Source organism: Coenobita brevimanus, chromosome 106 (genome assembly GCF_032717465.1).
Source record: "Coenobita brevimanus isolate Jiangsu-jjx chromosome 106, ASM3271746v2, whole genome shotgun sequence".
Taxonomy (NCBI): Eukaryota; Metazoa; Arthropoda; class Malacostraca; order Decapoda; family Coenobitidae; genus Coenobita; species Coenobita brevimanus.
The window spans coordinates 1,952,501-1,972,500 of record NC_137059.1 but is presented as its reverse complement, the minus strand read 5'-3'; the positions used below and the strand labels follow the sequence as shown (position 1 = coordinate 1,972,500).

The window sequence follows — 20,000 nt, the reverse complement described above, 5'->3', positions numbered from 1 at the left end:
CTATTGACTAACCCAGGAGATGTGCAGGGATGGGTCCAGCGGCGGGCACCACCTCCTCGCCATACTTCTCCACCAACTTGCTCCTGACGTAGGCGTGGAGCTGCTCGTACAGAGGCCGCAGCTTCAGCCACAGCGCCTCGATCTCATCCATGAAATCATCTGTTTCGTAGTCGCTTCTCCAGTACTCTCCTGCGTCCGTGAATCCTGAAGGGGTGAGTGAGTGTTGCTATATTCCTTTCATTCTTACCTGGCCTAAAATTGCCATCTCTCCATCTTGAATGCTTGCTTGTAACTAGATTAACACTAGAATAGGGTGCCAGTCACGAAGAAGTGCTATGGAAAGGAATGTGGAGTTGTAGCACTGTCATTTTCTGTTATGCTGAGCTATGTGAACTGAGCTGCAAGAGGACAAAACTCTGGGCCAAGTTAAGGTGAAACGGATATAGATAGAAAGTACTGGGATGCCTTATTTCATCATCATCATCATCATCATCATCATCATCATCATCATCATCATTGCTCATTCTCAAAAAATAAAAAATAAAAAAGAGAGAAACATAAGTAAACAAATATTCATCACTTTTATTAAAGAGAAATTAAGGTCATACATTCACTCACTCAGGCTTAATCTAGAAAATTTGGTTCTCTCTCTCTCTCTCTCTCTCTCTCTGTATTTATATTTCTCAGTGTATGTATATCTCTACTTGCATACCTACCTGCCTACCTACCAACCTACCTACTTACCTACCAACCTACCTACATACCTGTTTATTTACCTATTGATCTATCTATATCTGTCACTGTATCACGCCATCTACTTACCTACCTACCTACTGTACCTACTTACCTATCTGTCAATCTATCCATTTATCTCTCACCATTCAGTCGAGCGGCTTCATTGACCAGTTCGACAAATCGCAGGTATTTCTCACGAAGTGGTTTTCCCGCCGCCTCTCTCCACGCCCTCCACACATACCGTAGCTCGTCAGGGTCTCTTGAATTGGCCATTATCTGGGTCAGTTCTGCGGGAGTGAGAGGGAAGAGTATTAGGGATGAGGAAGAGGAGGAGGAGGAAGAGGAGAGGATGATGCAGAGGTAGAGGGAGAAGATGATGGAAGATGAGTATTCAGGGTCGCTTAAATTGGCGATTATCCGGGTCAATTCTGCGGGAGTGAGAGGGAAGAGCATTAGGGATGAGGAAGAAGAGGAGGAGGAAGAGAAGAGGATGACGGAGGAAGAGGGAGAGGATGATGAAAGAAGTGCAGTCAGGGTCGCTTAAACTGGCCGTTGTCTAAGTCATTTCTGTGGGAGTGAGAGGAGAAGAGCATTAGGGATGAGGAAGAAGAGGAGGAGGAAGAGGAGGGGATGACGGAGGAAGAGGGAGAGGATGATGGAAGAAGAGCAGTCAGGATCGCTTAAATTGGCCATTATCTGAATCATTTCTGTGGGAGTGAGAGTAGATAACATTAGGGATGAGGGAGAGGAAGTTGGAAAGGATGCTGAAAGGAGGGGGAGAGGATGATGGAAGAAGAAGTGAGAGAGGATGATGGCGGAGGAAAAAGAAGATGAAGAAGATGATGGAAGAAGAAGAAGAGGAAAGGGAAGATGGCGGAAGGAGAAGAGGGAGAGGAAGGGGAAGATGGCGGAAGGAGAAGAGGGAGAGGAAGGTGGAGAAAGAGGAAGAGGTTGATGGAAGAGGAGGTAAAGGAAGAGGAGAAGCAGAAGGTTAGGTTAAGTGAGAAATACATTTTATTCGTGCCATTTTCCGAAGATGTTCAAATTAGCTGTAACCTTTAAACCATGCAAGACATTTTTTTTTTTTTTACCTTCACTAACACCAAACGATCTTAGTCACTCCTGGGAAACCTTCCAAGACTGAGGGTCAAGAAAAACGTAATCTCTTCACCTAAAATAACACTTGATAATGATAATCTTAGGTCATCATTACGCCATCCTCTCTTTGTCATTGGTGTACTCTGAAAAATACGCAAAATCAATTAGTACTACGTTAACTCCTTCACTACGACGCAAGGTAAATAAGATCTGGCGTAGGAGGCATATAACAGGCAAGGCGTCTTTAAAAATAAGCTTCGTGGCTATCAGAAAATTTTTAGATGTTGAAAAAAGACTTTGTAAACTCGATATTGGCTCACGGGGTTCCAGGCTGAGGGATGGGATGCAGCCGATCTCATTCTCGTCCAAGGCGTCAAATTCGGCCTCGTAGTCGTAGTCGCCGTTCTCGAGTCGTCTCACGCGCGGGTCGTAGCGGCAGATCTTGGCGATGGAGTAGCTAGTTTTCATTTCTTGAAGAAGGGTCGTTAGCTGCGGGAGATAGATAGATGGTTAAATAGATAAATGGTTAGGTACGTGGGTAGACATTTTATAATAGTTTGAGGGATGGATAGCTAGATAGATAGATAAATAGATAGACAGATAGGTGGGTTGATGGGTGGATGGATAGAGAGATAGGCAGATAGATGGGTGGATGGATAAATAGATAAACTGATAGTGACACGTACATACAAATACAAGTAATACATACACACATACATACACAGATAGATAAACAGACAGACAGATAGAAAGAAAGACAGACAATTATCCACATATCAAATCCCATAGTTTATACAATTTTATAGGGTTGGTGGAGGGTTAGTGCCCCTCCCTGTAAAACAAATAACTCAGAGTCAAATGGCCACCCCTTACGGGATTATGGCGTCTGGCAATAGATAGATAGATAGATAGATTATTCCTCATGTTTTTGTACTTTTTGTAATATATAAATTTTGGACCCACCTCCCTCAGCTTATCCCTGGGTAGAGCTGCCTTGCCCAGTACCGTGAGGAAGGAGAACATTCGCCGCACAGTCGGGGTGGTAAAGTTCTTCCAGGCAAAATCTATCGCCTCCGTCCACTTCGTACGGTGGAACTCGGACCAAATCATCTGTTGCTGCATCTGTGGAGGTAAGTATATTGGCCTCAGTACTTGCACATCATCATCATCATCATCATCATCATCATCATCATCATCATCATCATCATCATCATCATCATCTTTATCATCATCATCATCATCGTTTTATTTGGTGAGGTGGTACTCTATTTCTTCTGCTGCTGGTTCAGTGAGGTAGAGGACATCTGCAGGTGAGTATGTTTGTCCTATTAATATTACCTATTCATCATCGTCATCATCATCATCATCATCATCATCATCATCATCATCATCATCATCATCATCATCATCAACAACAACCAGACCATCAGCATCTCCATCACCACCACCACCACCGTCATCATTATAATCATCATCATCCTTGACCGCATCATCACTAGACAAAATAATACAAGACGCCATGTTGGAGCAAATTTGTTTATGCAGACGTGAAATGGTTTTATAACTAGCCACAGCTCTGTCTGCTTGGCCTCGCTCTTCCATTCTCTTATTTTTTTTCGATTCTGTTTCTCTTGTTCTCTCATTTTCTCAGATAGATAGGTAGGTAGGTAGGTAGGTAGAGAGAGAGAGAGAGAGAGAGAGAGAGAGTGTAATGAAAAGATCTCTATAATTATGCTAGAAGGTTTTAGCTAAGTTTGCCCCACTATGTGCCTAACCACACACACACACACACACACACACACACACACACACACACACACACACACACACACACACACACACACACACACACACACACCATTTACCTAGAGCCACACCCACACTTACACCCCCTCCCACACTTCCAACACCACCTCATCCCATCCTGTGTGTGTGTGTGTGTGTGTGTGTGTGTGTGTGTGTGTGTGTGCGTGTGTGTGTGTGTGTGTGTGTGTGTCGTCCTCCCTTTAAAATTGCTGTGTTCCGGCCACCTCAAAGCTTGTTCTCTTATATGCTGTTGTGTCGGTGTGTACGTGTAGTTATGTAGCCTAAGTGTGGGTGTACTTGTGTAGGCGTGGATGTAGTTTTATTCTTTTCCTCCTCCTCCTCCTCCTCTTCTTCTTCTTAATCGACCTCAAGAATCTCTCGCAGTGAAAATGTGCAAAAATAAAGGATTAATAATGAACTCAAAGTGAGAGAGAGAGAGAGAGAGAGAGAGAGAGAGAGAGAGAGAGAGAGAGAGAGAGCATGATGGGTTGTTTGAGAGAGTAAAAGTGGGAGACAATGGGAGGATGAGAATGGAACAGAATGGGACAATGAGGCTGGCCAAGAGGCATGGGAAAGAGGATGAGAATAAAATAAGAATCAAGGAGACTGAGAGAGTGAGAATGAGGATGGAAACAGAGGAAAGAGAGAAAATAAGAATGTAAAAAGAAGAATGAGGGACAGTGACAGAATGAGACTGGAAAAACTGGAGTGAGAGAGGCCAAGAATGAGAGAACAACAGGGGAAGAGAATGAGAGTGAGGTCGGGAAGATAAGAACTTGGGGAGAGGGGAGAATGAGAATAAGAAAATAGTAGGGAGGAGAACGACAGAATGAGGCTTTAAAAACAAGAATTTTTTGGGGGTATGATTGACAGCGAGAGAGAAAGTAATGAAGAGCATGAAAATGAGAGGGTGAGGGTGGGGATGCTGGGGTGCAGGAGGTGGTGAGAGCAAAGGTACAAGATAATAATGAGGGGGTTGGAGTCTGAACAGTTATCAAGGTGCATTGTTTATTGAATTCCACCTACCACCACACCATTATATTTAGCTTGGGTGGGGGGGGGAGAGACTGAGCTGGAGAGATGTGTGTGTGTAGCCATCACTCACTTCTTGACGATGAAAGGCCCTCAGATGAATAAAATCGTCTGGTAAGAATAACATGAAAAATACGGCTCTCAGTGAAAATATTAATTCATTACACCTAAGGAAGTCAAGTATTTTAAATTCCTGCTATCTCCAGACGATTTTTTTCAGGCCAGAAGAGATTTTTCGAACTGGAAATGTTGGATTAGGCCTCATCATCTCTACTTTGAATCGTCCTTCCTAGGCTGAGTAAAATCGTCAGGAAATAGCAATAACAAGAAATACGTTCACGGTCAGAAAGGATTAAGATAAGAGAGATAAAGAGCGAGATGAAAGGACAATGAAGGAGTGAATGAGGAGTGACGAGGAGTGGAAGAAGTGAATGATGATGAGAGCGAGATGGAAGGACAATGAAGGAGTGAATGAGGAGTGACGAGGAGTGGAAGAAGTGAATGATAATGAAAGTGAGATGGAAGGACAATGAAGGAGTGAATGAGTAGTGACGAGGAGTGGAAGAAGTGAATGATGAGAGCGAGATGGAAGGACAATGAAGGAGTGAATGAGTAGTGACGAGGAGTGGAAGAAGAGAGTGGTGATGAAAGCGAGATGGAAGGATAATGTGGATGAGTGACTGTAGAAGGGTTTGTGGTGGCAGAAAGGAGAGGTGATGAGAGCGAGGTAGAAGGATATGTGGAGGAGTGTGTAGGTGTGGCAGAGTGACTTGTAGTGGAAAAGAGAGGTGTTGAGGGCTAGGAGGGGGGACAGGGTGGAGGAGTGTATGTGGCAGAGTGACATGGAGTGGCAGAAGGAAGGAAGGAGAGATGGAGGGACAATGGGACGGAGTAACTTAGAGTGGCGGAAGGGAGTGGCGACAATATATATATATATTTTTTTTCAAATAGGGAGGAGTGACGTCGTATTATGGAGTCTCCTTTGCACCTTTCCTTTGGCGATTCATTGGCGTCTTGCACCGCTCATTTTGCGTCCATTTCACGAGTTTATGAAAAATATATAACCGCGTATACTGCCCAAAAAGATAATGCGGAGAGGCAGGATATACGCCACATTTTTCCTGGAACATTTTAAAGACTTCCTCTGTCGCGGTGAAATATGACGAACATTTTTGGAACCTCTCTCAGGGGTGAAATTCAAGGTCGGGGGAGTTGAGTGTTCTGATTTTTCTGTTTTTCCCTTTTTGTTTTACACAGAGGCTCCTATGACCCACTCTCAGCTGAAGGAAATCGTCTGGTGTACGCTAGAAGAAAGTAATAGAGTTTCCCATTCATCCACCCACCTGTCTATCTATTTATCTATCTATTTATCTGTATCTATCTACCATTAACCAAAGAGAGAGAGAGAGAGAGAGAGAGAGAGAGAGAGAGAGGGAGGCTTCTATGACTCACCTGAATAAAATCGTCTGACGCTAGATGGAAAAGAAAATGAGAGTTCCCCCGACCATGAAAGAGTTATTGAATTGACGGAAATGCTAACATAAACATCTCGCCATTCATTGTGTTTTCACGTTCCCTTATTTCTTTTCTTATTTTGTAATCTAGGACCCGTATTCTCGTCAGTGGAGGCTCCCTAACACCTCATCCTTAACGATTTATTTTTGGATATGGCGAGGTAATATCGTTTTGCAGGTTATCTGTGTGTGTGTGTGTGTGTGTGTGTGTGTGTGTCTCCCTCTCTCCTTTTCTTCCTGTCTCAGTGTCTCTCTCGCAGTGTCACTCTTCCATTCCAGTCTCCCTGTCAGTTCCCTATATGTCTCAGTGTCTCGTATTTCTACCTCCCTGTGTCTCCCCTGTCAGTTACTCTATGTCTCTGTGTCTCATCTGCGTCTCTCTTCCTGTCACTCCCCTCTGTCTCTTGTCTCTTGTCTTTGTCTCCCCGTCTCTTCTCCCCTTCCTCCTCCCGTGCATTGTGGTGGCGGTACAGGAAACGTCACGCCCTTTTAACAGCGGCTTCGGGACAATACTGGAGCTCTGACCTTGACACCCTGGCGATCAGTAGGCAGTCACACCCCCTCCCTGCTGACTCCTTGCTGACTCCTCCATGCTGACTCCTCCTTGCTGACTCTTCCTTGCTGACTCTTCCTTGCTGACTCCTCCCTGCTGACTCTTCCTTGCTGACTCCTCCTTGCTTACTCTTCCTTGCCAACTTCTTGCTGACTCCTCTTTCTCCTTGCCACTTCATGATGTCTCCTTCATCTCCACTTCTCCACGTATTCCTCCCTTACGTCTCCTCCTCACAATTCAACCACCTCTTCCTTCTCTTCTTTCTCCTCCTTGCCTCCTCGTCCTCTCTCTCCTTCTCTCTCCTTGCAGCGTCATGACAACTCCTTCATCTCCTCCACACACTCCTCTCCATCTTCAACTCCTCCACCTTTTCCTTCTTGGTGTTCATTCCTTCTCTCCTTCGTCTCCTCCTAATTCTGCGTCTTATAAATTCCTCTCCTCTTCCTCCTCCTCCTCAGTCTCTTACATTCTTCTCCTCTCCTCTCCTTTTCCTCCTTCTTCTCCTATATTCTTCATTTTCACCATCTCTCTCTCTCTCTCTCTCACACACACACACACACACACACACACACACACACACACACACACACATCTAAGTTTTTCATACATACCTTTCTTCTCACGTCTTCGAAATCCTCTGTTTTTTATATTTCCATCTCTCAAATTGAATCTCTTTCCTATAAAAAAAAAAAAAGATCCATATTAATTTTTGTACATTTGTCACATACTTTATAGTCCTGTCATTCATTTTCACATCCTTGCTCACATCCTCAAGGACATCAGTGTCTTTAATATATATACATGTCAGTTTGCACGTCTCACCCACATACGCATGCTCTCTCTCTCTCTCTCTCTCTCTCTCTCTCTCTCTCTCTCTCTCTCTCTCTCTCTCTCTCTCTCTCTCTCGAGTTTACATCCTGGTCCCTATTTATGCTACTGGATAAACAGGGATAAGAGGGAAACAAACTTTATCAAAGACTCTGATCGGCACGCAGATCAAACCCAGAGGGGGAGAGGGGAGGGAGGGAAGGAAAGGGAGGGGGAGGGAGAAGGAAAGGGAGGGGGAGGGAGAGGGAAAGAGAGAAAGAAGGAAAGGGAGTGGGAGGAAGAAAAAAGGGAGGGGGAGGAAGTAGGAAAGGGTGGGGGAGGGAGAAGGAAAGGGAGGGGGAGGGAGAAGAAAAGGGAGGGGGAGGAAGTAGGAAAGGGAGGGGGAGGGAGAAGGAAAGGGAGGGGGAGGGAGAAGGAAAGGGAGAGGGAGGGAGAAGGAAAGGGGGGGAGGAGGGAGAGGGAAAGGAAGGGGGATGGAGAAGAAGAAGGAGGGGGAAGAAGAAGGAAAGGAAGGGGGAGGGAGAGTGAAAGAAGAAGGAAAGGGAGGGAGAGAGAGAAGGAAAGGGAGGGAGAAGGAAAGGAAGGTGCAGTAAGAGTCACCATGAGCAACACAACTACAATATATTCAGAGGCAAACAAAGCCTCTTCCTTCATTCCTTCTAAGATATGAGGGTGAGTCAGTCATGGCTGCTACATCACGCCTTCCTCTTCCTCCTCTTCCTCTTCTTCTTTCCTCTTCTACCTCCTCTTTTTTTCCTCTTTCCTCCTTCTCCTTTTGTCATGCAAATATTATTTTTTCTTTTCCTCATCTTTCTCTATCATGTATCTAGCGCTCCTTCTCGTCTTGTTTTCCTCTTTCTCCCACTTCCTCCTCTTCCGTACAGTCTTTAGTCACTCCCTCCGCCTCTCAATCACACGAGACTCCGGTGTTGCTCTCGAGAGACTTGAGTCATGTTCGCCCTTGACAGTGGGGTTGAAGGCTGGAATAATGCTTGATGGGTGCCCTTGGAGGCTTAAGTGCGCTCTGGTAGGAGTTATAATCCATATATATATATATATATATATATATAGAGAGAGAGAGAGAGAGAGAGAGAGAGAGAGAGAGAGAGAGAGAGAGAGAGAGAGAATTCAGATCTGCGTTACTTGAGGTGACCGGTAGAGTGTTCTCCTTTTTGGACCGGGCAATGCCGGGTACCCCTGCAGCTCAATTTTTGGCATGGAGACTCACAGGACCTCCAGTTTGGACATAGGCTATGTGAGGTTGACTTCTGAGGTCATTTGAGGTCACTGGTCGGAGGTCATTTGAGGTCACCGATAATTGTAAACAAGTACGCACAAATACTGTGCGTTAGTCTGCGAAAACTGAAATAGAAAGTTCCTGGACCTCTTGTAATTCCTCTTCAAAAGCTTAAGAGGTACATGGTCTTTCTGGTGTATAAAGAAAGACTGAACAAGAACAAATAGGATTAGAGTGTTCGCCTTTTTGGTCTGGCAACGCCGGGTACCCCTGCTAGTAATAAATCATCATCATCAGAAGAAGGAGGAGGAGGAATCATTATTATTTTTATTATTATTATTATTATTATTATTAGTAGTAGTAGTAGCAGTAGTAGTAGTAGTAGTAGTATAATTATCATTATTATCAGTATTATTATTATTAATATTACTGCAGTGTGTATGCAACTGTGGGCATAGACTCTTATCAGTGTGTTTTGCTTTACGCAGCCAGGTCACCCTCACATCTTCAACACTACACAAAGCATCGTCAATCAGTTACTCAACCAGCCAAGAGGAACCGTGCTTTCTCTCAAGGAACCCTGCTATTGTGGCTTTCCATGGTACTACTGACGGGTTATATGCACTGGAAGTTATAGTGCCAGAGCCTACTATACTCCTTTCACCTTTACCTGGCCCAGATTTTCATTTTGCAGCCTATTTTGCTTAGCTTAGTGGTAGAAAAAGACAACAGTAAGGCTCGACATCCATTCCGTAGCACTTCTTCGTGACTGGCACCGTATTCTAGTGTTAATTTCCAACTACAACTCAGCATTTAAGACGGAGAGATGGCAATTTTAGGCCACAGTAAAAACAGGATATTTAATCGAGTCTTCTTGATTACTAGTCAAATCAACAACCCAGTCTGACAACATTTGGCCATCAGCTGAGTTTAAGTGGGCTTGGGATCTTCGATGGATTAGAGAGAGAGAAAGAGAGAGAGAGAGAGATTCCAAAAGTTAGTGCTCAGTGAATATGGTAGAGTCCCCCTCCTCTTTCCCACACTTCTCTAATTTCCCATACTTCTTTAATTTCGCCAAGCTTAACAGAATCCGGATCAGTGACCTCTTCTATTGTTCCTGGGCCTTTATTCTCCTTTATCTGAACAAAAGGAGGCGATGCGCACGTCACGGAAAGCTACCCCAAGCACAACCCGGTCACTGACTCCCCCATAGACTACCAGAACGAACATAGGGACTTGGGATGTAAATTAGACGGTTGCATGTCGTATTCTGGGGGAAATGTGGACTTACGATCATTCCCTGTCGTTACGCTGGTTTTGATTTGATTTGTTCTAGCTTCATACACAGATCCTATTTATGAGAGGAAATGTACTGCAAGAAGAAGGGCAAAATCTTCCCTTGTCTAGTTCTTCCTGTAAAACCAAGATCAGGGAAAAAAGAGCAAAATCCTCCCTTGTCTAGTTCATCCTGTAAAAAGGTATCCACCTTAGCATTGGAACGTCTAATCATGCAAACCCTTCAGTCCGAGTGGCTCTTCATCAGCCGAATAAAGTCGCCTGGCAGAAGCGTGAATAAAGGAGAAATAAAGAGCAAAGTAGGAGTTATAGTCTTGAGAGAGAGAGAGAGAGAGAGAGAGAGAGAGAGAGAGAGAGAGAGAGCACCTTAATGAAGCACTGTAATTTATTTGACACGGGATACCAGATTCTCAGAGCAGGGACGGACCGAGAGTGAAATGCATCTTTGTCCTTCTCTGTTCTTCCCTTCCCTCTGACTCCATTACCCGCGTGATCTGTGCTTTGGAGTCGGCTGTAACATGTTCGAACCTTGGTGGAGCACAGCGAAGCACTCGACACAGCGGGGCAGCCTCCTAGACATCACACGCGACTATTTAGTGAACGATAATGAAGTGCACGTATCTTCTCTCCGTTCATTCCTTCCCTCTGACTCCCTTATCCCCGTGATCTGTGCTTCGGAGTCGGATGCAGTGTGTTCGAACCTAATGAAGCGCGGTGAATCAGGCGACACAGCATCCCAGACTCCCACGTGCCGCAGACAAGTAACGAGTGCCCGAGTGTGCGGTGCGTCTGGCCCCTCTCTCTCCATCCTTTCTCTCCTCTATTACCTCATTATCCCTGTGACCTACGAGTTGAAGTCACATCCATCTTGGAGCTGCACACACACTTGCATCGATAGGTGAGAAAAATGATACATATCTACATTTGTTTCGTCACTTTAATATTAATTTTGAGAAGCTTGTTTTTTTTTTAATATAATAGCTGTAGGAGTGTAGACCTTTGCATTTTCAAACACAAACACATATTAAGCTTAAGGGTTTATAAATACGGCTTTAGGATGGTAAAATTAGGAAACTATATGTCCCGCATCTCAGTACCCGCCTATCGGAAAAGTACTAACCGGCCTCTTTCTGCTCATGCCGGTCTGTGGTAAAGCCTGCCACCACAGCACGTGTATCGCCTTCAAGGCTACTGATCACTGATTTCGATTATAATACAGTTTGTCCCCGTTAAATACTGGATGTGTTGAGGATGAGGACGATAGCATAGTTACCTCTTCAGATATTCAACGTTGTACGATTTTTTATATAGCGTTAGTGTGAAACGAAAGGCTAATGAACATTATGCGAAGTGACTTGCGTTGAACTTCCTTGTATGTCTTTTTTATTTTGTTTTCCCCATTTTTGTAGTTGGGGAAGTTAAGTAGTATGACACCTTTTCTATTTCTTACTCTCCCGTACGTCTAATATTCCTGGGATGAGAGAGGATTGGTATGTTTCTCTGCCCATACATGATTCTCTTTGATATGGTGCGTTAGGGAACAGAATGAGTGAGAAGTGTTTGGTGTGAAATAGACGCATTGAAATAGTTACCCAATTTTGTTCGTGAATGCACCAAACCGAGCGATATGGTGAGTCAGTGAGATGATGTGACAGGCAACTGCCAATCGTGAAGGAAACGCAGTGGATTAGTAGGTGGCTTTTTCTCTCGAGTGTACTTTACGTGGGAGGAAGGGCTGTGGCAGGATGGGCGTCGGCTGGAGAAGGGTGAGGGTGGGATAGGAAGGATAATGGGCGTAGGTGGCGGGCGGCGTGAGGATGGATGAGTGGGGCTGATGATGATGCCTTGTGTGGTGAACGAGGGATGCAAGGATGGCTGGGTGGAGGGGTGACTGAGATCACTTCTAGATGATTCATTTACACATCAGCGAAAAGATCCCTAACATGACAAGCTTTATTTGGGAGATGAGGAGCTCAGTAAGAACTCCTTGGTATATTTGTTCTCTCATCCTTTGTTTTTTTTTTTTTTTATGCAGCGTAGGGGCTCGAGACTAGGCTACTGATTCATGGAACCATATCCGAAAATAAATCGCTACAGAACAGGTGCTGGGGAGCTTACTTAATAGATGAGGAGGTGAAAATGAGTGCGAGAGCAGAGGAGAGGTGTGGATGCGAAGATAGTGGATGGGCGTGTGTGGAAAATGTTGTGGGTGTGAGAAAAATTATACAGGATTGTATAAATAATGAGAGGAAATGATACATGCCGATGTTAAGTGGAAGTGGAGGGGGTGGAAGTGGAGTTAGTGAGGGAGGGTGGAGAGGGAAGGGAGGGGAAAGAGAAGGAGAGAAGTGGGAAGATGAGAGAGAGAGAGAGAGAGAGAGAGAGAGAGAGAGAGAGAGAGAGAGAGAGAGAGAGAGAGAGAGAGGTTAAAAAGAAATGGGAGAGATGGAGGAGTGTGGGAGAGGTGAGGAAGCTAATCTGGGGAGAGGGAGAGAAATGGGAGAGAGACTGAGTGTAATGTGGTAATGGGAAGGGAAAGTGACAGACAGACATAGACAGACAGACAGACAGAGACAGAAATACAGACAAATAAAAAAAGGATAGTAGTACCAGGCACGTAAGTCACAAAACATGGTGATAGGGAAGGGTTCGAGGCAATGAGGAGGAGAGCAGTGAGATGGGGTTATGGGGGGGAAAGATAAATACATTGGGACTGGGTGTGGGTGGGGTGTGAGAATACGTACAGTATGATTGGATAGGTTTGGGTTGGATGAAGTGTGTGTGTGTGTGTGTGTGTGTGTGTGTGTGTGTGTGTGTGTGTTATAAGTGCGTGAAGTGAACATGAGTGACGGAGTGCAATAAGCTTTCATAATCGGCATATCATCATCATCATCATCATCAGTAGCAACAACAGCAACAGTAACATCAACCTCCTTATCTTCATCACTGTTTTCCACTTCCTCTTCATCTACATCGACAGCAGCAGCACCATGAACATCAGCCTCTCATCATTACCACCTTCTACTTCAGCATCAATATTAACATCATCATCATCGTCACCCAAACCCTGTGGTCACAAGTGTAAATAAAATAGGTAGAATCCAGAAAGAGGCAAGAGGAAAACATCTTAGCAGAAGAAACATCACTAGAGAACTTAGCATTCAATCCTTCTAAATTCAATAAAAATTCAATAGCCTATCTTATGCTTAGAATTCAATGTAACTACAGTAGGTCGAGTGGAATCTGTTTAAGGAGGGTGAGGTTATGGGTGGAATTTGAAAAACTAGGTGAGGCTTGGTAGACAAGGTGGAACAAGGTCGGACATCTTGGCTCCCTACCACCTTTTCCTAAGCGATTTATTTTGCTTATTACACCTTACTGTCTTGTTCCGTGTTATATTAGTTCTTCATATATCGCCATACTCTGTTTAAATGACGTACAAAAGAATGCTAACCACCCATATCCAAAAAGTAAGTCGCTATGGAAGAGATGCTAGGGAGCCTCTTCCCCTACGTGATTACGGGACCTTGATAATATATTATGTATTGCCGTGTGGGGGAAGGAGGGGTATAATCAGAATAAGTATGTCAATAGTTCTTTCACTTTAAGCTGGTCTATATTTTCGTCCTTTTGCGGCTTATTTCACGTAGCTCAGTGGCAGAATAAGACAGTACTACGACTCTACATTCTTTCCTTTGTGACGAGCATCATATTCACGTGCTAATCCACTGTTACAACTCAGCATTCAAGAAAGAGAGATGGCAATTTTGGACCAAGTTAGTGTTTAAGGCCTATAGAAGGGAAAGGGTAGGAAAGAGTGCTACAGGACGGGATGTGGTGAAGATATGGGTTAGTGTGGTGAGATGGGGTAAGTTTGATGGAGTAGGATGGTTAGGATGAGGAGGGATGCAATAAGATGAATAAGTGAGTGGTATAAGACAAGGTTAACACGAGTCGGACAGGATGGCACGTAGTTAGAACTCATTAGCTAAGCAGGGTGAGGTGGGACAGGCTGTGTATGTGGGCAGTTGAGGCTGGGGGAGTGGGGATGCAGTCAAACGATGAAAAACGAGGCAGGGTGGGATGGGGATAGGCTGGGAAGAGTGAGACAGAGTGAAAAGTGAGATTATGGGGGTCGTGGTGAGATGGGACAGGTTTGGGGATGGAGGGGCGAGGTTACAAAAGGAAAATAAAAGAGTAGTGCTGGATGAAGTTGAGTAGGGATGGGTTGACCTGGGTGTGATGTACTGGCGGAATTTATTGTCAGACGTGGATATGTGTGGTTGGTGTGACAAATTAAGGACTGGGGAAGGGAATATGGGACATGAAAGGGCGTTACAGAGAAAGCGAGACTGAATGAGTTGGGTCGCGGTAGGAACAGGTCTAGGGGGTCAGAATCTAGTTAGAAATTATTTTACTATGCGTGGTGAGAGAGAACGATTATGACATTTGCTGGTGTGTGTGTGTGTGTGTGTGTGTGTGTGTGTGTGTGTGTGTGTGTGTGTAACTAGAGCAGAAGCAGGATCACCCAAGGACGAAGTGCTGCATGGCTAGTGGTGCCGAACTGCTTTCGTCATCTGTGCTCCGTCCTTCACTCGTCCTTGCTCGTCACTCGCTCGTATCTCGTCCTCAAGCGTCTATAATTCATCACTCACTCATCCTTACCCATCAGTCGTCTCATACTCGTCACTCATCATTCGTTATTTCTTATCACCCTTCTTCTAGTCACTTATTCCTTACTCACCTCTCATCCTCACTTCTCATTAATTCGTTCTTACTCGTAGTACACGCTCGTATTAACACTCTAGAAACCCTATATTCAACCAGCTGAATCAAATCGTCTGGCTTTGGATTGATGAGAATGCTAGAGTTGCTCCGACGATGAGAAGGTGGCAAACAGGTAAGAAGCAGTGATAATTAAGCACATTCCGTCGTCCTTGGTGATCAGGTGAAATACTCTGCTCTGTTGGGTTCCTAGACTGGCACAATGAAACCCACACACACACAACAACACAGAAAACAGCCTTGAACATGAGGAAAACTTTGGGGATATTCTTACCATTTCTTAAGGAGATTGAGTGATGGAGTTAAGAAAGGTTGGAAGGGTGGGATGGAGTGAGATAGAATATTGAGCAAAAGAGATGGAGCAGGAGGAAGGAGGGATAAAGTGGGAGTGTATGAGGGAGATTTTGTGTCGTGGGAAAAAGGGTTTGTTAATGAGTAAGGACGCCAATACGTAGATGATTTTGTCAAGGTAACGACAATTTCTCAGAAGGATAGAGTGACTAAGACTAAGGAAGGTAGGAGGAGGAGGACAGGAGGGAGAATTTGAGGAAAGTTTTTTTACCGTGGGAGAGAGGGCTTGTTAATGAGTAAGGACACAAATACAGATGATTTCCTCAAGGTCATCCTATAATTTCTTGGTTTGAAAGAGGAGAGAATGAAGGACATCAAGGGGAAGAGTTGTGTCATAAGAAAGTATAAGATGACGAATGCTGTGTCGTGGGAAGAGGGTCGTTCCTGAACAGGGATATATGCTTGGATAGTTGTCTAGATCATCCAACAATTTCTTGCTTGGAGGGAGGACGAGAGAATGACCGACACCAAGACGGAGAGACAGAGCAGGAAGATATACGAAGAAGGGTGAGAGGAGGGGACGTTACTCGAGGGATTCTGTGTGTGTGTGTGTGTGTGTGTGTGTGTGTGTGTGTGTGTGTGTGTGTGTGTGTGAAGGAAATTATCGCAGATATGTTCCCCCCGGACTACAAAACACAACCATCGCTTTACAGACCAAGGTTCCTATTTTCTATATATATGCATAAGGAAGATGTGTCTGTCTAGGTGCGTGCGTGCGTGTGTGCGTGCGTATCTGTCTTGCGCCAAACTGCACAGTGTCCAATCGTCAGCTGCCAACTATTTTGATCTGAGGTTCGTGGTGGTGTTTGTAGTGGTTGTGGTGGTGATAGTGGTGGTGGTGGTGGTGATATAGTGGATGTGATGGTGGTGGTGGTGGTGGTTGTGGTGGTGATAATGATATAGTGGATGTGATGGTTGTAAGGGTGGTGTAAGTGTGAGTGATAGTAGCAATGATGATGATGATGGATGTAATAATAGTAGTGATGATGCTAGTCCGTTTGTAGTCATCGTCTTCATAATATATAGGTAACATTTCTCATCTTATATAACATGTATAGTCTGCACTATATCCGGGAAAATAAATACACAAAGAATGCAACTTCCTCTCCCGCCAATAGACCTAAGACCGGAACATTTGACTTTGCTCTTTGACCATGATCTTTGACTAAATGTTCCCAGAATCGAATCCCTTTATCCCTATCCTTCTCCTAACCCTTCTACAAAGTTTGGGGTTAATTGAATATGAAGTTTGCCTCACGTCCTTGGCTGACTTAATTTTAGAACTGAAAAAACTCAATCTTCCTACCTTAACTGACCCTGCCTTGTGACCTTGACTTACAGTACTGTTCTAAAAAAGTGAGTCATTCCCTTGGCTGATCCTCAACACTTCCACCAAGTTTGGGCCAAATCGGATTAATGTTTTAATTATTTTCTACACACTCAAACACACGGGACGAACTTTGACCTTGTCCTGTGATCTTGACCTTTGAGTGATTGTTCTCAGAATCGAACTCATTTTTTTGCATCACCTTTACCTCATCTATCAATTTTATAATAAATCAAAATAAAAACTGTTTAAAATTACCTTCCTAGCTCAAATTTTGACCTTTCCCTGTGACTTTGACCTTTGACCTGTTCTTAAAAGCAATAGGTCAACTTCTTGGCTGTCCCTCAACCCCTCCACCAAATTTGGTTAAAAATGGATGAAAACTGGCTGAGTTATAGCGACACACACACACACACACACACACACACACACACACACACACACACACACACACACACTCGTCGAGAAAGCACCCTCTCTCGCTTCGCCAACGCGGGTGTAATAATCACTGCATCAAATTTCTCTACGCAGAAAATACCTACACAAAACCAGTGAAATATTACATAATTAACGTGGAAATTATATAACCTTGTCCATATTACAGGTTAATTAGGCGTCACTCACCTGTATGGAAGGTGGTTAATGAGTTTTGACCCATAAATGACAGTGATGATTGTGGTGGTGGTGGTGATGGTGGTGGTAGTGGTGGTGGTGGTGGTGGTGGTGATGGTGTTGATGATGATTGTGGTATTTTGTAGCATTGGAGTTATTAGTAGCAGTAGTAATAGTTGTTTGTGATGACGTAGTAGTAGTAGTAGCAGTAGTAGTAGTGGTAGTTGTTGTTGTTGTTGTAATTTTTATACATAAATGACAGTGACGACGGTGGTAGTGGTGGTAATGGTAGTGGTGATAGTGATGGTAATGGTGGTGATAATGGTGATAATAGTGATGCCAATGGTGGTAGTTATGATGTTGGTGGTGATGATGGTGGTGATATTGGTGGTGATGATGATGGTGGTGATGGTGGCGGTGATAGTAGTGATGGTGATGGTGGTGTGATGGTGGTGATAGTAGTGATGGTGATCGTTGTGATAATGGTAGTGGTGGTTTTGCAGCAGCAGAGTTGTAATAGTAGTAGTAGTGGTAATAGCAGTAGTAGTAATAGTTGCATTAGTAGTGGTAGTTCTGACGCAGAAACGATAGTGATGTTCGTAGTAGTGGTGATGGTGATAGTGGTGATGGTGGTGGTGATGATGGTGCTGTTGGTGGTGGTAGTGATGGTGGTGGTGATAGTGGCTGTGGTCTTCTTGTAGCAGTAGTGGTGTTAGTAGCAGTAGTACTAGAGCAATACAATGCAATACAGCACAATGCAATAGGGTGATTGTTACGAGGAAATTGGAGGGACACTCTTACAAGGCAAACCAGAATTTCAAGGTTGCTCGCCGAGACGCAGAAGGTAGTAAAAGACGTCGTATTGTGTGTGTGTGTGTGTGTGTGTGTGTGTGTGTGTGTGTAAGAGAGACAGACAGACAGACAGACTAAGAAAGAGGAGAAGAGACAAAGACAGAGACAGACAGAGACAGACATGGATAAAGTTACGGAAACAGAGACAGACAGATAAAACGAGAGAGAGAGAGAGAGAGAGTCAGAGAAACACATTGACAGAGAAAAAACTAGATCAATAGAAAGACAGACAGACAAACAAAATCACCCTCTACACCTAACCCCTCCAGTTCGAAAAGCGTCCCCTAAGCTGAATAAAATCGCAAAAATAAACAGAGAGAAACGAGTAGGAAAAGAATTATAACAGATTAACAAGACACTTCGCCATATTTCTTGGGGTCATTATAATGCCATGAATTTTTGACCTCATTCTTTTTCTTCTTATGGCACACACACACACACACACACACACACACACACACACACACACACACACACACACACACACACACACACACACACACACACACACACACACACACACACACACACACACACACACACACACACACACACACCACCCGAATCCTAATACTCCCCCTCACCTCAAGGACCTCTCTCTATGTTTTGCTCTCTCTCTCTCTTCAGACGATTTTCCTCGGCATAGGGAGACATATGGCAATCAGGGGGTTAATGAAGGCTGTATCTAACCCCTCCAGTTCAAAAAATCCCTCCTAAGCTGAATAAAATCGTCTGGAGAGCAGGAAAAAAAATAGAAAAATATTTAATGGAGACCTCAATTGATAGAGGAAGATGGAGATTTACATAAAGAGTGGGATTTTTATTGATGGTGTGTGTGTGTGTGTGTGTGTGTGTGTGTGTGTGTGTGTGTGTGTGTGTGTGTGTGTGTGTGTGTGCACCCTTTACACTCCCACAACACCCATTAGACTCCCACTACACCCTTTAGACTCCCACTACACCCCTTAGACTCCCACTACACCCCCTTAGACTCCCACTACACCCCCTTAGACTCCCACTACAACCCCTTAGACTCCCACTACACCCCCTTAGACTCACACTACACCCCTTAGACTCACACTACACCCCTTAGACCCACTACACCCCTTAGACTCCCACTACACCCTTTAGACTCCCACTACACCCCCTTAGACTCCCACTACACCCCCTTAGACTCCCACTACACCCCCTTAGACTCCCACTACATCCCCTTAGACTCCCACTACACCCCCTTAGACTCCCACTACACCCCCTTAGACTCCCACTACACCCCCTTAGACTCCCACTACACCCCCTTAGACTCCCACTACACCCCCTTAGACTCCCACTACACCCCCTTAGACTCCCACTACACCCCCTGAGACTCCCACTACACCCCCTTAGACTCCCACTACACCCCCTTAGACTCCCACTACACCCCTTCAAACTCTGGTATAGCTGCAAGGATATCAAAATTGGAGTCCGGAGAGAACCATAACGTGATGTGTGGGTTTTGGTTGACGAGTGTGTGTGTGTGTGTGTGTGTGTGTGTGTGTGTGTGTGTGTGTGTGTGTGTGGGTGTGTAAGTGTGTGAGTGTAAAACCTCTCCTGAGCTGTGTAAAATCGTCTGAACGTAGCGAAGGCAGAATTCAAAACACACCACCTAATTGAAGTTGTCGCTAGTCACGAAGAAGTGCTGTTGAAATGAATGAAGGACCGCGTAATTATCCTTTTCTGTCCCCACGTGAAATGAGGTGTAAAAAAGAGTAAGTCTAAGCCAGGTCAAGAGAAAAGGAGCATAGAAAATATGCTGATAATGACATGATAAGATTTCAGTGCTTGTTGATAGGAGAAATATCGCTAACTTTCTCACACCCTCTCACACCCTCTCTAGTGATATAATTTCGCCCCCTTGAGAGTATAGAGAGAGAGGGAAAGGGTGAGGGAAGGGAGAGAGGGTGAAAAAATTGAGAGAAGGGAAGGGGAGAGGAAGGGAGG

The 20,000-nt window shown here is 44.5% G+C and overlaps 1 protein-coding gene across 1 annotated transcript in view; it reads right to left on the bottom strand.

Moving 5' to 3' along the window:
• The window catches only part of LOC145416477 (angiotensin-converting enzyme-like), a 49,883-nt gene that overhangs the window by 7,736 nt on the left and 22,147 nt on the right, over nt 1-20,000 (bottom strand). Inside the window, exons 3-6 of the mRNA XM_080285433.1 lie at nt 2,797-2,955; nt 2,154-2,322; nt 879-1,022; nt 13-204 (exon numbers count right to left, since the gene is read on the bottom strand). Of these exons, the coding sequence (XP_080141559.1) occupies nt 13-204; nt 879-1,022; nt 2,154-2,322; nt 2,797-2,955 (664 nt within the window). The remainder of the gene's footprint in view (nt 1-12; nt 205-878; nt 1,023-2,153; nt 2,323-2,796; nt 2,956-20,000) is intronic.